Raw genomic sequence first — 14,956 nt, 5'->3', positions numbered from 1 at the left:
CTTATGTCGTAAACTTTATATTTATTTTACATAACAAACATCAAGCTATTTGCAAAGCAAGATTAAGACAGACTTTTCAATTAAGCTATTTTTCTAACCGGAAAAGGTGATAACAATTGAACTGGTTGTGATAGTGGCAAGACGGGTACAATGAATTATAACGGCCTATCTAATATTTAAGTTTAAAAATTAGTTTGAGGGGAAATTAATTTACTTAATTATTATCATACGTAATAACTTATGATAGTATAATAAATACTTCCGTCTTACTATAATTTTTCAGAATTATATTATTGCTATAATCGAATATCGTTTTATTTAATTTTAGAAAAAAATTATGACATGGTCAATGTCGTGTTGATGTTTTTTTTAATAAGCTAAAAAAAATAGTAATCTACATTATATTATTAATTTATTTATGTTCACCTTACTTTGATTTTATGCAAGGTACTTAACTAAAACGGCACATAAAATTTGCCAAAAGCCATTTATCACAGAAAAAACAGACAAATGTTCTTTTGTTTCTCTGAAATTGCAAATAGAGCATTTCAGGAAAAGAGCGTTTAAGCAAATGTAATCAGAGCGTAAATACAAGATGTCTGTGCCCAGCAACCTTGACCGATGATGGCTGTCGACTGCCACCACAATTTCGTGATTAATTTTTAAAAAGTACTTTGCTGGAAAAATAATGTTTAACCCAGTACGATATTACTATCCTGTGTAATGATAAACAAACTTTTGATATGATTGTATCAAATAAATGTTATTTAATTCTTTTTTAAACACCTACCACCACCTAGTACATTTTAAACAACTGTATTAAATGTTAATTATGGTGTTAAATATGCTATAAATGTTTATCACATTTGAAAATTTAGAAATACTCAAATTTACTTTGTTGAAGATAACTTAAAATTTTAAAGCGGGGCAGATGTTACGTAAGATGAACATGATTTAAAAATCGTGACTACAAAATTGGGTGATGTTACAAAACAACAAAAGAAATACAAAATACCTATGTCTTATATTTACAAGAGAAAATAAAGTTTACGCTCTATATTATAATTTTTAATTTAGATGAAATAAAATGTTTTTTTCATTACCATGTTTTAAAGGTAAATAGAACAGGAACCTTATATTTCGCAAATATTAACTTAATTAAGTTATATGTGTATTTTTATTAGTAGGAAGTGTAGCGGGGATTTTGGGATTCACTCGGGCGTGGCAGTTAAACTTAAGAGGGGAACATTGCACCCAATAAATTACTCCCATCACAAATAAAACTCTCGATACAGAGCCGCGTCTTTAGGGCAGCCTGTTAGTTTATTTTCATCAAAAAATATACATAACGAATCTGTTTCCGCACTTGTTACAAAATGTCAATAATACTGAAAGCAAGGTCATATTTTAAGTTCTTTGGAGTAATGCTTTCAAATGACCTTCTATAACTTTATAAGAAAGTTAATATATAGGTACGTAACATACTCCATCTCGTATAAACTGCGACTTAAGTTTGCAATGACGAAATAAAATTATGTTTTAATATTTATCATTGTCTTATTTGACACCAATCAAGTTTTTACTTAATGCGTTGCATGTGACTTTTAAAATGTAATCATTTAAAATTTACATTTGTGTAATATTTCTATGTAAAGTAAATACACAATTTTACTGAGGTTACTAAGAAATAGAGCCTTGGTGTAAACTTGGGAATAGAATATTTGATGGTCGAATTTGGTCTAGGATAGTTAGATGATATAATAGCGTGGTATTATGTTGCCCTAGTAAACAAGTATATAATTGTAATTGATTATTAAGAGCTTTAGACTCAGTGCATCGTTTCTTCTGAAACCTCTATCATGAGTCAAGACTTCTTAGAAGGTTTTAGAAGACAATCTTATACATTATCTTTATCCCGGAGACAAAGTCCAGTTGTTTAAATATTTAGTATCATCCACTACAGACGATGTTTTTCTGTTTGCTATATCGCCGGCGAGCAAGTAATCTGCAGTTGCAACATGGATTATGAGATAGTAAACGACAACGTTTGCAAACGACTTGCGGTTGATCGCGCAATTCTGTGAGGAGAGAATTCTGGGATTGCATTTGGATTCTAATTAGATATTCTGAAATGGATGATATATTAGATTCTAGATTGATTACTAACCCTATTTCGCCGGAATAAATAAATCTACACATATTGATTTTTAGATAAAGTTAAAACTAGAATGGTTTTCTTAAAGTCTGTTGCTACATTGTAATATGAGCAACAGATAACGTACTGCGATAGCAATTGAGAAATGTTTCGAGAATGTCTCCTCATTAATATCCAATTAAGCGCTTACATGAGCAACTTGCCTTCCCATATGATGACACTAGTTACGTACGATGCTAATTCGACACAAGCTTGCGAATAAAATATACCTACTCTTTTTAATACGACGTTCTTACAGTAAAGGAAAACATTGTTATGAAAACGGCACGTATCGGCGAAGGAAATCAGAAATACTTGGGAAAATTAAAACACCAATTATGACTAAATTTTTTTATTTTTATTTTTTTTATTTATATATATTATTATTTTTTCAACAATTATTTACTGTAAAAAGTATTATTTAGCATTTGCCAACTATCCTGGAAATATTAACGTTAAGATAATTATAAAACTGTTTTGAAAAATCATTTTTGGACCTGCCATTTTATTTGAATTTATCAATTGACTATCCAAGTGTAATCATGTTGTCCGTTGTTTCCGCGTACAATTGATGAACACCAGTAGTAGAAGCCGACACTAAATGGTGCGGTCCAACAATACTGTATTGTAAAGAACAGTTTCCTTCAAGTGTAGCCCCAGTATATACAATACAATCTTGTAGAACACAACTGTAATCACATAAATAATAATTTAAATAAATATTAGCAATGTTATAATTTCGTTAAACAATAAAAATATATTTAATTAAAATAGTTTATCAACGATTTCACTAAGAGCTGGTGCTCTATGAATAAAAGATAAAGTCCTTCCAAAAGTATTTTTTTTTAATTTTTTTTTTAGAAAATTCTAGTTGAATAAAAAAATACATACCCTTCCTTAATAGTTACATTATTCATTATAATGCAATTAGTTAATCTAACTTTGTTCTCAATAGTACAGTTGGCAGCAATGAATGTGTTTTTTATTGATGTTTTTTCATTGACAACACTTTTCTCTCCGACTGTACATGTTTCATCTATTTGTTTTGTCTTCACTTCACTGTTGGGATGCAATCTGTCAGTCAAAGGTGACCCTGTGAGATTTTCCCATTGAGATATAATCTGAAAGACAAGATTATAATGTATAGAAGTTGCCAGCAACTTTATCTTGTAATAAATATAACCTATGTCATCCGGGATAATGTAGCATCCTAACAGTGAAAGAATTTTTTGCTGGTTAAATGTTTCGGCTATTCAATGCAAACAAACAAGCAAATAATCAAATCATTTTTCTTTATAATATTAATATACATAAAATATTGTATTTATCATCATCATTAACCTGTCCTTATCCCTATGGAGGGTCGGCACAGTATATACTACTCCCCCATACATCTCTATCAGCCGTCATATCTAAATTTACCCCCTTCTTACGCATATCCTCTTTCACTCAATCTATCCATACTTTCTTATTGTATTTATATAAATTGTTAACATGCACTAAACTTTTGAGTAATATTATTTTCAAATATAAGGTGTACTTTCAAATATTAGTAGGATATATATATATATTCTACTAATAGATCTATAGATCAAGTGATACTATATATATATATAGATCAAGTGATTGCTTTTTATGTAAGACTTGTAGATTCTACTCTAATTTAAAATTACTATAGATAACTATTAGATAGTCATATTTCATAATAATTAATTTATATTTTAATATTATTTTTTTTTCTTTTACCTTTTTATTTGACAAGCAGAATGATGGGAGTGTATTAACTCTAATACCAAAAGTATTTTTATCAGGTATATGAGCATAACATCTCAAAGTATCATTACAATAGACAGGCTTGCTTCCCAGTTTGTGATCATTGTACGCTGACATTTGTCTTATTTTACTTTCATATCCTTGATCCACCGCATAATAAAAGATATCCTTAAATAACTCAACATTTTTCTCTGAAGTCCCTTTTTTCTCTGCCGGATTCTTAGGTTTAGAAAGTTGTTTCTTTACTATAAGTGGTATAAGTTCACCCTTGATTGAAGTAAATCTATCAGCATCAATAAAATAGTTGATAATCCACTTTTTCATAACATACACATGAGCATCAAGTAATCTACTGTACATGTTGATGGACTCAAACTTTTTAACCAATAATTTTGGTATTGAAACATTGCCTTCAAAGTCACTAGCACTGGCAAGAAAGACAAGTCTTTGTGTTTCTTCATCTACACAAACTAGATCTCTGTCAGGTTTTGTCTTGTTTGGAAGACCGGGTAACTTTTGCCATTCTTCAGGACCATTATTAAAAAAGAGAGTTGTTAAAGCAGCATCGTGTTTCCTGTACAAATTTAGCACTTCATTAAGATTGATGTTTGTAATGAGATCTCCAGAAACAACTACTAGATCTGTTGTTACTCGGTTACTAATATATTTTAATGAATTTGCTGTACCCCAATCCTCCTCTGAAGGTATGTCAATCAATTCATATTTGATTTTTAAGGGACAGTTCTCTAAACCATTCAAAATATTTGATTTATCTTCATCCAGAACAACAATCATGGTTTCTGTAACAGACATTATTTTTATTTAAATTTAATCAGTAAATCCATATTGATCATGACTTGTCATCAAGACTGGAACGTCAAACAAGAAGAAAAAACGAAATAAGTATACTGACCTTGGAACCCAACTTTTTCTAACATATTTAACGAATACCATAGGACAGGGTATGGTCCCACAGGCAAAAGACATTTCGACACGCTGCCACCAACGTCCGGTAACCGAGAACCTTTCCCAGCTGCCAGGACTACAGCTTGAAATTCCAAAATTTTATGCATCTTGGCACAGAGTCTAACCTGTTAACAAAATAAATGATGAAAACTTGATGAAAACAACGTGGATGTGAATTAAATACAAACCTCAACTGGTTTAAACATCGTAATACTAATAACTTACGTTTCGTCATATACGAATACTATTTTATTTTTACAAAGGTTTTTTGTGGAGTAAAAGACTTTTAACGTATGAGAAATTATCTATATTAATTTATAAATTGCTATTTTTTAGTCAAACTAAAGACAATCATACGTACGTCAAAACAAAACTTCAAATATACCACACGATAGCAATTTGACATGGAATTGACATTTACGTTAGGTTTTATCAGTAAATTTAAAAACTTGCATCTTTTTGAGATTTAAAGTAATTAGCTACAGAAAATTGTAGCGGACCTACGATACCTTACAAGAATTTTGATAAACACACGGCAGTATATTTTCGGGGAATATGGCGTATGATTACTTATGTTATTTTTAACCCACGAGGAAAAAAGGCAGAACAAAAAAGAAATAAAACTTTAATGTAAGAACATTCTTGGTATGTATAAAATCAATTTTATTTTTAGTCGTTATCTAAAGGAAGTGTTGGTGTAACAGAAACGCTGTTCGCCGTCTCAGGGTCTTGTTCTAAACCAGATACTTCCTGCATGAAAAAATCAGACGGTGCCGTTACATCAGATACGTGTTCCTCTTTGAATTTTGGAGCTAAAATGTAAGATATATGTTATTATTTCCTTAGTTACGATCCTATTTAAATAGTATTTCATTTTAGAGCATAAACATTTCAAATTCGATCTCATTTGGTACCTTGATCAGCTTCCAAGGGCTGAATTGTTTCTGAGTGTGTTTGATTACATGGGACACACGGTTGACAAGGTTCTTCCGTCTTGTAAGTCTAGAAAAATTAATAAGATTTTAATCATTTCATTGTAAGTTATGTAAAAATTGTGAGATGACACCTTCATGTTAACATTGGCGAGGACTTATTTAAAATTATTATTCCCTTTCAATCCAAAAGTAGTTACTTAAGTGAAATCGATAGTTATTATGTTTTCTAAAACTAAATTAGTATATAGTAAAATTACTTTTCCATCGGTTCCAATGGTAGTTGTTTTAAGTGATGAGGAAACGAATCGAATAGGTTCGTATTTCTTTATTGGACGTCCTACGGCACCACCACCACAATAACGTTTGCAGAACTCCGATCTGTACAGAAAACATTTATTTATCTTTACAAGTTTTCAGATTTTGGAAATTTAAAAAAAAATAAATTATGGATATTTTTGTACCTTGGGTCTAATGCATGAGGTATAGGTCTACCCGGTATGCATACATTCTCTTCTGCCGGTTTTGAAGTTTTTTCTATGTCGAGAACTTTTTGTGCTGGCTTTGGAAATTCTGGAAGTTTCGGGATGGTGTCCGTTTCTGTAATCTCCATATGTGCTGGCGTGGAACAAGATAGACAAGCAGAATCACGGAAAAGCTTTTTAGTGGTAGCTGCAGCGACAGGTTCTCCGAGAATGTCCATGATTAACTGAGCTCTGCTGTTTAGAATTTTGAGCTTGTTATCGATATCATTAGACAAGCTATTCAGTTGAACCAAATCAGCTTTTTCGCTCAGTTCTCTATAAATATCATCAATAGCTTTCTGGAATAAAATGATTAAATCAGGATTCAATTAGAACAATGTAGATATCTCAGTATTTGATAATATGGTAAATCGTTGTTTTTATGTCAAGAATGTGTTTACCTGCCATACTATTTCTTGGTTGTTAAATTTGTCGTAAGCAGCAGCAACACTCTTTTGGAAATCTCCACGGACTGCATCGAAATGGTTTTGGGACACCAGACCGTTCAATGCCTTAAGTCCGGCTTTATCACGAAGGGCATCCACAACTTCATCTCTATCGGGTTTTACTTCCCTTAATACCTCGATTTCTTGCCATAGACCCTAACGAGTGCAAATTCAATTTATAATAGCAACTTTAATCTTACCTAATCTTACTTTGTAAATAAGGTGTTTTGACGTTTCCATACGGGGCAAAATTTGATGATAACTTTTGAAATATCACGTTAGTGGTTGAAGTAAATTGTACTCGATGAATTGAAACCAGATTATATATGAGAATTGAGTCATAATTCTTATTTTGTTACTTAAAAAATTAAAACATACTCGCAGTTCTACATGAAGAGCATTTTGCATTTCCAATAATTCCTTTTGGTTTACAGCTGCTCTATCAATATCTTCTTGAACAAATCCAAGTTTAGTATTCAATTCTGCTACAACTGCGAAAATAATTTTGTCATAATAGAGTTATACTTGAGATCATGAACAACTTATTCTGTTTGCAAACCTTCAGTATCAGAGCCGGTGTTAGCAAGTGCCTCGGCCATTGTCTCTAAGGCAACTTCCAAGTCGTGTTGCATTTGATTCAAATTTTCATGGTAATCAGTCATCTGTCATAAAAAAATATTAATTTAGGTAAGATTTCATTTTAGCCTAGGGTATATACAGGACAAAAATTATACGATTGTTGGTAATATTTTATTGAACTACTATTTTACCTGTGCACTTAAACCAGTGTCCAAAGCATTAATTTGTTCAGCATAATTTGACACAAGTTTTTCTAAATCATTCATCTTCGGTGCTAGCTGTGACAACGCCTCTATTTTCAACTCTATTTTCATTGAAATAAACGTAACTTTTGGTTAAATTTGCCAAAAACAAACAATAGTGGTAGACACAAACAACGACAACATCTGTTGCAGAATCGGCCGGCTCGCCCGGTGAAATACCACGACCATACAAAATACAGTCCTGAAGTGGAAGCGTTTCGTCTAATGAGTGTGGGTGCAGGAGGTATAAGTTTAGTCCCCTTTCCCTTCCCATCCTTTTCTTATAAGAAAAGAATGGGAAGGATAAATGGATTTGATGGTGGAGGGGACGCATAGGAAGGAGTGATATTCTCCTCGTGTGCGTCTCCACCTCCGTCGATTAAAGGTAGGCAACGCATTTACAATTGCGGATGTCCATGGGCAACGGTGTTTCGCTATTTCAGCGTTTACAGGTGGCTGATTGCTCGCTTGCCACATTATTAAATAGAAATACATACATTTAAAACATTCTAACCTAATTTTTTTGTAAGCCTTAAGGCATTATTAGCACTCTCAGTATTGGCATTATTTATAGTTCTGACTTCATTTAGTATTTCGCCTTGCAATTTTTCTAATGCATGGCTGAAATGAAATACAACATAAAAGGAAATCGTTGAACATCTAACATAGCAATATTAAGATTTTAGTAATATTACTTTAAATCACCAAATGTGATAACAGGCTCTTCTGGTACACTTTTAGCTTGGCCAGCTGCAGTTTGAGTATATGTAAACGTTGATGGTTGTTTGGTTTCTTCTGAAATTGTCTTTAGAGTTGTTGGTTGCAATGTAGCTGTTTTCATAGCCGGTGACGTGTCGCGATCTTTTGCACGGAATTGCTCGGTCAACTTTTTGTCACCGTATGTTGTTTCCCGTGCTTTGGTGGTTGTCCTTCTTAAAGTCTTAAAAGGAGTTTATAGACTGTTATACCAATGTTAGCTTTAAGTACTAATTCTATAAAACCATTCATTATGCGTTTGGATATAAAGTTAGGTAGATTACTTTGTATTCCAGGAAAATGATATAGCTGAAAGAAGAACTCAACTCTATTCCTTACTAAGAAGTAAAAACTAATAAGCATGTTATATTAAGTTTATTGGAAGTATTTTTGCATTATAAGTATTTCAAGGTAGTCTTGAAAATTATTTACCTCACTCACAGCTGCGTCTATTCCGGGAGTATCACCAGCTATTGTGGTAATGAGTGATAACATTTGGCCTAATGTTTTTTCAGCAGCTTCGAGACGGGCTGATAATTGTAAGGCAGCCATAGCATCAGTTAATGAGGCTCCTTTTCTTAGTTGCTGCATTAGTTCAATGTTTTCTGGAAATCTAGCTGAAGGAACTCCGCCAAACTGATTCTGCAGTTCTCTAACCTTCTCAACTAAAGCTTGAAACTGATCTTGTGTCACTACGGATAGCCTCAGTTTTTTCATTGTTGAGCGAGGATCTGTTAGATAAAGTCAAGCAGTTATTTGATTCGATTCTACTATTTATTTTACAGTCAATTTGTTTTATACACCTGGCAATAATATTAAAAATTATATTACCTTCAATACCAATCCTAGTTTCTTCAGAAGAGGTTCGTTCAACTGTAAGCATTTAAGTAGTACTTAATTTACAGTTACATGTAAAGAAATAATGTCATAAGAATATGCTGTAAATAATCATACCGATTAACAGCTTTTCGTACTGCAACTCTGTAGAATATTAATACAAATGTTAGTTGTAATTTGAATGCATTTTATTACTTTCTAATACAGTATGATATTAACAGACTACGGATATTAATTTCTATAATATAATGTTAACGTAACATCAACAACTGTCTATGTTATCAATACTACTTACACCCTGCTTCAAAGACAATGTAAAAGGCAATATACCTAAGATTACTGCATCAATGTTGTCAATGTTTTTTACCTTCACATTATTAAAATTTCATTTTTTATAAATGAGATTTATACAAACGTTATCTGTATTTCAGCAATACCTATGCTATCAAGCGATGCCATTGGAGTTGGAGATTTTTCAGCTTCTTCTCGTGAATCTGCTCTCTATAAAAAATAACGTTTATTGACGGACGTTTCCTAGTTGAAAATTGGAGTGACCGTTTTTATAAACATTTATAATCCTTCCTTCTATGTGTACGCTTAAAGTAATTTATCTTAGATGAAATAAAAGAACAAATTTCATTCGGGCTTTCCACAGATTCCCGTAGATCGATACACTTCAAAACATATTACCATACGCACCTGTACTGTTGTATGCATAAAACAAAAAAAACGAACAAAAACAATGCAAAACAAAAAATATAATTGTATTGCTGAAAAAAAAAAACAAATGATAAAGACACGATGATATGACAATAGTGAACCTGACGAATAACACGGAGCACACGTTCTCTTTTCTCTTCAATCGCACCAATTACGCTCTGGTCATCCTGTTGGGGAGACTAGGTTAGAAGTTTAAAGTTCTTTAATTGATTGAGTATAAATTAAAACGTAATAAACTACAGTTAAAAGGAGAAAAATTATTTACATTACCTGTGATCCAACATCGTATCTTGGGTCAGACACTCCTCTTCTAGCATCAACTAACGTTTTTTTTGCATCCGTTTCTCTTGACCTAGCTACTGTCCCACCTTGTCTGGGATCAGAAACTCCTCTTCTTGGTTCAACAGCATCTTGCCTGGGATCAGTAGCTCTTTTTGTTGCTTCAGTAATTGTTTTTTTGGGATCAGTGATTCCTTTCTTTGAGTCGATTACAGTGGTTCTGGGATCACTTTTTGAAGAATCATGAGCACCGCCTCCAGTCTTTAATGGTTTCCTGTGAGAAGGTGTTTTTTCGGCAGTCATGTCTGTTGAATCAGTTTCTGATAGTTTTGCTCGTTTAGGCTTTCTAGGCACTGCAGCCTGCATTTTAAGTTCAGTTACAATTATATTGCTCCGAGGAGGCGTTAAAAAAGGTTGTTCAACATTGACTTCTACACGACGACCCAATAGACGCAGTTGACGGGCGAGTAGAAACAAAATCGTCTGTATTAGTTTAAAATTAACGACGTCAATCTGAAAATATGTAGAAAATAATGTACAAGTCCTCATTATTTAAAGCCACTATCATAGAGTACATTTTAGGATGGTTTGATTTATTGTTTGGGCATAAAGAACTTTGTATTAAAAAATTATGTAGGTTTCTTATTAGTCCTATACTTTTATTTTAATAGGTATTCACTAGGATACGTAGCAATGCCCATACCATTTATCCATCCAAACAATTCACGACAAAATTGGTACTCTACTAAAAATGGTCGTGCTTCGGAAAATTTATACGGACGTGAGCAAGTCAAAGGGAAAACATTCATCTACTAATAATTTTTACCTTTCTCTAATATTATTATATGATAGTACTTACCCGTGGATCTCCGAAAGCCATTTCGATCATATCTTTCACACTCATAATGCTATAATTAGACATTTTTGTAGTTTTTCACAATTATATTCCAAATATGTTATCAAAAGTTAGTTTTGATTTCTACCAAAATCTAGACGGTTTGATAAATTTTGACGTTTCAATTTAAAAGCAAAATGCCATCGAGAATTAAAACAACTTTATCAAAAAGTTTTTGTAGTTTCATAAAATCCGACGAGCTTATCTGAGTGAGTGGCCACAAGCGAAATTAAACTACACTAGCTATGTAACTCTCACATTCTCTTCATTATGGCTATTTAATTTACAAATTAGACAATTATTATAGAGTTATAGAACAACTAAAAGGATGGCAAAGGATGCCTATATGGATCCGGTCCGCGGTCCGAAATGTATAACTGCTTTCTTTGACTTTGTTGCCTAAACAAAGTTACTGACAAACCTTTAGTTTAATACAGTAGTAAAATGATTACTATGGGAAATAAATGAATACACTATTTAAAATGTTACGAAATAATATATTTTAGGATACATAATATATGTACAAAACTTCTTCATAAAATTTATCTTAGTTACGAAATCTGGACTTAAAGTTTTAGGAAAATATAAAAATTGTTTCTTAATGTTGATATTTCCTAACGTATGTACAGTGGTGTTTCGGAATAACAAATATTTACTAACTTAATTACAAAAATAAGAGTTGTTTCAATTATAATCTTAAAATACAAATTAAATAGAAACACAATAACACGTCGTTTGCTTGAAAAATTATAAATTTTACTACCTATTAAATATCCGTCTACTAATCTAACAATAAAGTGAGCTATTTGTTAGGCACGATTCCGACAGTCAGTGGAGCGCGATGAGGCGCAGGCAGGCGCCTGCACGGGTGGCAGCGCGCTCGGCGTCACGTCACGCGACTCATCGTCAGCCGCTACCGCAACACCCGCGCTTTGACTAGAGATCATCTGCACCGCAGACGGCGTCGGCCGGGACTCATCCTTGCGACCAACGTTTTTTGTTGATAATTCTATTGGATTTAGTTCATCCTTACTTACATCGGTTTTTGATTCTTTTTCTACTTTTGTGTGTTTGACACGTTCCTGGGATACAAAAACGGCGAGTGGAGGAATGGGTGGCAGATACGCGTGAGGTTCATAGTTGTCATCAACATAATCTTCAGGGTTCCAAGCTGCTGTTGTCGTCGTTGTAGGGGTTGTAGTAAAAGTCATTTTAACAGTAGTCGCTCTAGAAGTAGCTGGAGGGAGCGTTGATTCGATGCTACTTTTGGAAATTAAGTTCGTGGGTATAGTTGCCGTTGCAGGAACTGTAAATACTTTTCTGTGTTTACTCGATCTTGTTTTTCTTCGCTTATTCAGTTTTGGCACATCAAGAAAGAAGGGATCGAAAATCAGATCAGATTCTTTGTAATCGTCATAATTTATTGCTACAATAGGTTTTACGGCACTAACAACGTTGCCTACGGTATAATTCAATTTTTTTCCAGTACTATCACTAACCGAGGCACTAGCGGTGACGATTACTCGCGGAGGACTTTTTGGTTTAGTGTATGGCCGTTCTGAAATAGTAGGTGGGGCCACTGATCGAGCACTTGGAGGTGACTCTTTTTCGGATGACAGATCGTCGCTTCGTTTTCGATCATAGTAGAAATTAAATGGTAGTGTTTGTTGTGAAGGTAATGCTGAAGGATAAGGTTGTGAGCGATGTTTAATGGACGTTTCGTGCCTCTCAGAAGACTGAGAGGAAGGTCCTGGGCGTAGAAGTTGATCTCTCGGGTCATGAGTAGTAGCTCGGAATGGTTGTGGTCTCTGTACAAATGGCGCAGGGCGGGACACCGGGCGCGGTGCAGTTCTTGAAGATTCATATTGAAAATGATCGAATTGTTGTGGTGGAGCGTGAGTTATGAACACACCATCGGCAGGACGGAAACTTTGACGTTGAAAAGAAATAGCTTCAGACCCTGGCCCACGATGCCGATATATAAATTCTTGAGGAGAAAGTAGTGATGGATCGATAGTTGTTAAAGGTGGAGTAGTCGGCGTTGAAGACGAGTGCGTCACAGGAGTTTGTGAAGATATTGTAGATGAAGTAGAAGGCGGCCGTCTCGTTGTGGAAGTAGTTGTTGATGTTCTAGGTACAGGTCGCTGAGTCGTTGTTGATGTTGTTGTAATTATAGATTGCGAACTCGAAGTTGTCGTAGGATGCGAGTAAAATTCCTCATATTCATCACCAATGTCATCTTCTACTCGGTATTCTGAAACATATAAATTTTTGATTTGGAATACTAAAATAAATATAGATATTCGTCTTAGTCAATACGTTTACGTAATAAATAACTTTTATAATGTGAACAATATTTACCATCGATCATTGAGCCAACATTCTTTAAAGGTGGTGACGGACTTTGAGATACTTTTTGGTCTTCTTTTTTTACATCTTGTATTGGATCATCTGTCGAGTCTAATGTATCTGGTGAAAGGTCTTGTGTCTTCTCATTTGATGATGTTGGACTTTCATTTACGAAGGGATCCGATAAGTCTTCCGTACTGGTTTTAGTAGTTATAGTATATGACTGTTCAGTTGGATTAGTTTGAGGTTTACTGCTTGTTTCTGGTTGTATAATAGGTGGTGCAGTACTTCCATATAATTCTAAATTTAAACTGTAGAACTTTTCTGACTTGGTGCAATCTACTTCATCCACTCTTTCACAAACTCGCGTTTCCTGTAAAGGAAATCTCGACTTTAGATTAAACACTTCATATACTATGATGAATTAGTTATTATTATTACTTACTTGATCAAAAACAGTGCCATTAAGACAAAGGAACTTAATATCCATCGGCTCATCCTGTTGGCCGACGGTGCATACGTGGAACATCTGACATGACGTCTCTAAGTCGGCGTAATATCCACCGATAACTTTGCCAGCGCATGTAAAGTTCGTCTCGGGAAGATTGTCGAAGTCCAAGTACTGTAAGTTACAAAGAAATATTAACCTAAACATGTGATACTACTAAACACGTTCATTTCTCTCTCTTATGAAGGAAAAAACTAAAATAATTTTGTGAAAATATTTTTGTAAGTAGTAGGCACAAATGAAAAGTAAGTTAGCGTTATAAAATAAGAAATTCTTACGCCTGGTTGAATGGACCTCGATATTCTGAATTCATTCTGGAATACAAATATCAGCAACCACAGCCAAACTGTAACATAATAAGCATTCATTATGATATAATTGCTGCTCATGGATTCTGTATGTTGAGGGGTGACACAGTGTAAATAGAAAATACTAATATACATAGAGGTAGTATGCTACTTTTCTAAAAAGCTATTCTGTAAAGTCTCGGTACCTTCTCCAATGATATGTAGATAAGGGATAAGTAGTACATAGTATGAGTTTCACAACTGATGCTACCTACTGGCACTGCGAAAGCATCCTAGTTTTCTTGTCACCATTTGCAAAGTATGAACTAAAATGCTTTAAGCTGTTTTATAGTATAAGGTGGCAAACGACTAAGCAGCTACCTAAATTCGCCAAAATAACGAAGTGACCGCTTCCCATAGACATCTGCATTAGCAGTTGCTAACTTTCAATCGACAAAGGAGGGGATGCACTGAATGAGGATATTACCCTTTCCAATGCGTCTCCTTCTCCGCCAAATCCACCTTCACATTTTATCCTTATAAGAAAGGATGACAAGTATCAAACGAAACACGGAATTGCTTCCACTTCACGCCTGTCTTCTGTGTGGTAGTAGTATTTCACCGGTTGAGCCTAACTATTACATACAAATTACTTACTACTAGCTAAAG

General features: G+C 33.8%; 3 protein-coding genes across 3 annotated transcripts in view; all 3 read right to left on the bottom strand.

Moving 5' to 3' along the window:
• Positions 1 to 2,655: 2,655 nt before the first annotated feature.
• LOC106714853 (translation initiation factor eIF-2B subunit gamma) lies at positions 2,656 to 5,263 on the bottom strand. Its single transcript, XM_014507971.2, has 5 exons — positions 5,159 to 5,263; positions 4,881 to 5,058; positions 3,941 to 4,767; positions 3,086 to 3,315; positions 2,656 to 2,883 (listed from the first exon to the last, which is right to left on the bottom strand). Exons 2-5 carry the CDS (start codon positions 5,038 to 5,040, stop codon positions 2,721 to 2,723), a joined length of 1,380 nt encoding a protein of 459 aa, XP_014363457.2. The 5' UTR covers positions 5,041 to 5,058; positions 5,159 to 5,263; the 3' UTR covers positions 2,656 to 2,720.
• A 317-nt stretch (positions 5,264 to 5,580) lies between these two features.
• LOC106714784 (putative leucine-rich repeat-containing protein DDB_G0290503) lies at positions 5,581 to 11,236 on the bottom strand. The gene is made up of 16 exons (XM_045678404.1): positions 11,108 to 11,236; positions 10,240 to 10,761; positions 10,071 to 10,136; positions 9,687 to 9,750; positions 9,244 to 9,285; positions 8,845 to 9,143; positions 8,352 to 8,596; positions 8,171 to 8,277; positions 7,606 to 7,718; positions 7,395 to 7,497; positions 7,214 to 7,326; positions 6,791 to 6,991; positions 6,330 to 6,688; positions 6,126 to 6,246; positions 5,848 to 5,935; positions 5,581 to 5,745 (listed from the first exon to the last, which is right to left on the bottom strand). The coding sequence occupies exons 1-16, from the start codon at positions 11,168 to 11,170 to the stop codon at positions 5,603 to 5,605; spliced, it is 2,649 nt and encodes an 882-aa protein (XP_045534360.1). The 5' UTR covers positions 11,171 to 11,236; the 3' UTR covers positions 5,581 to 5,602.
• A 617-nt stretch (positions 11,237 to 11,853) lies between these two features.
• The window catches only part of LOC106715041 (mucin-5AC), a 38,172-nt gene continuing 35,069 nt past the window's right edge, over positions 11,854 to 14,956 (bottom strand). The window contains exons 4-7 of the mRNA XM_014508236.2: positions 14,279 to 14,346; positions 13,938 to 14,114; positions 13,505 to 13,865; positions 11,854 to 13,397 (exon numbers count right to left, since the gene is read on the bottom strand). Of these exons, the coding sequence (XP_014363722.2) occupies positions 11,953 to 13,397; positions 13,505 to 13,865; positions 13,938 to 14,114; positions 14,279 to 14,346 (2,051 nt within the window). The 3' untranslated portion in view covers positions 11,854 to 11,952. The remainder of the gene's footprint in view (positions 13,398 to 13,504; positions 13,866 to 13,937; positions 14,115 to 14,278; positions 14,347 to 14,956) is intronic.

This window comes from Papilio machaon, chromosome 6 (assembly GCF_912999745.1).
Source record: "Papilio machaon chromosome 6, ilPapMach1.1, whole genome shotgun sequence".
Classification (NCBI taxonomy): Eukaryota; Metazoa; Arthropoda; class Insecta; order Lepidoptera; family Papilionidae; genus Papilio; species Papilio machaon.
Note: the sequence above shows the minus strand (reverse complement) of the source record. Positions and strands in the feature narration are given on the sequence as shown.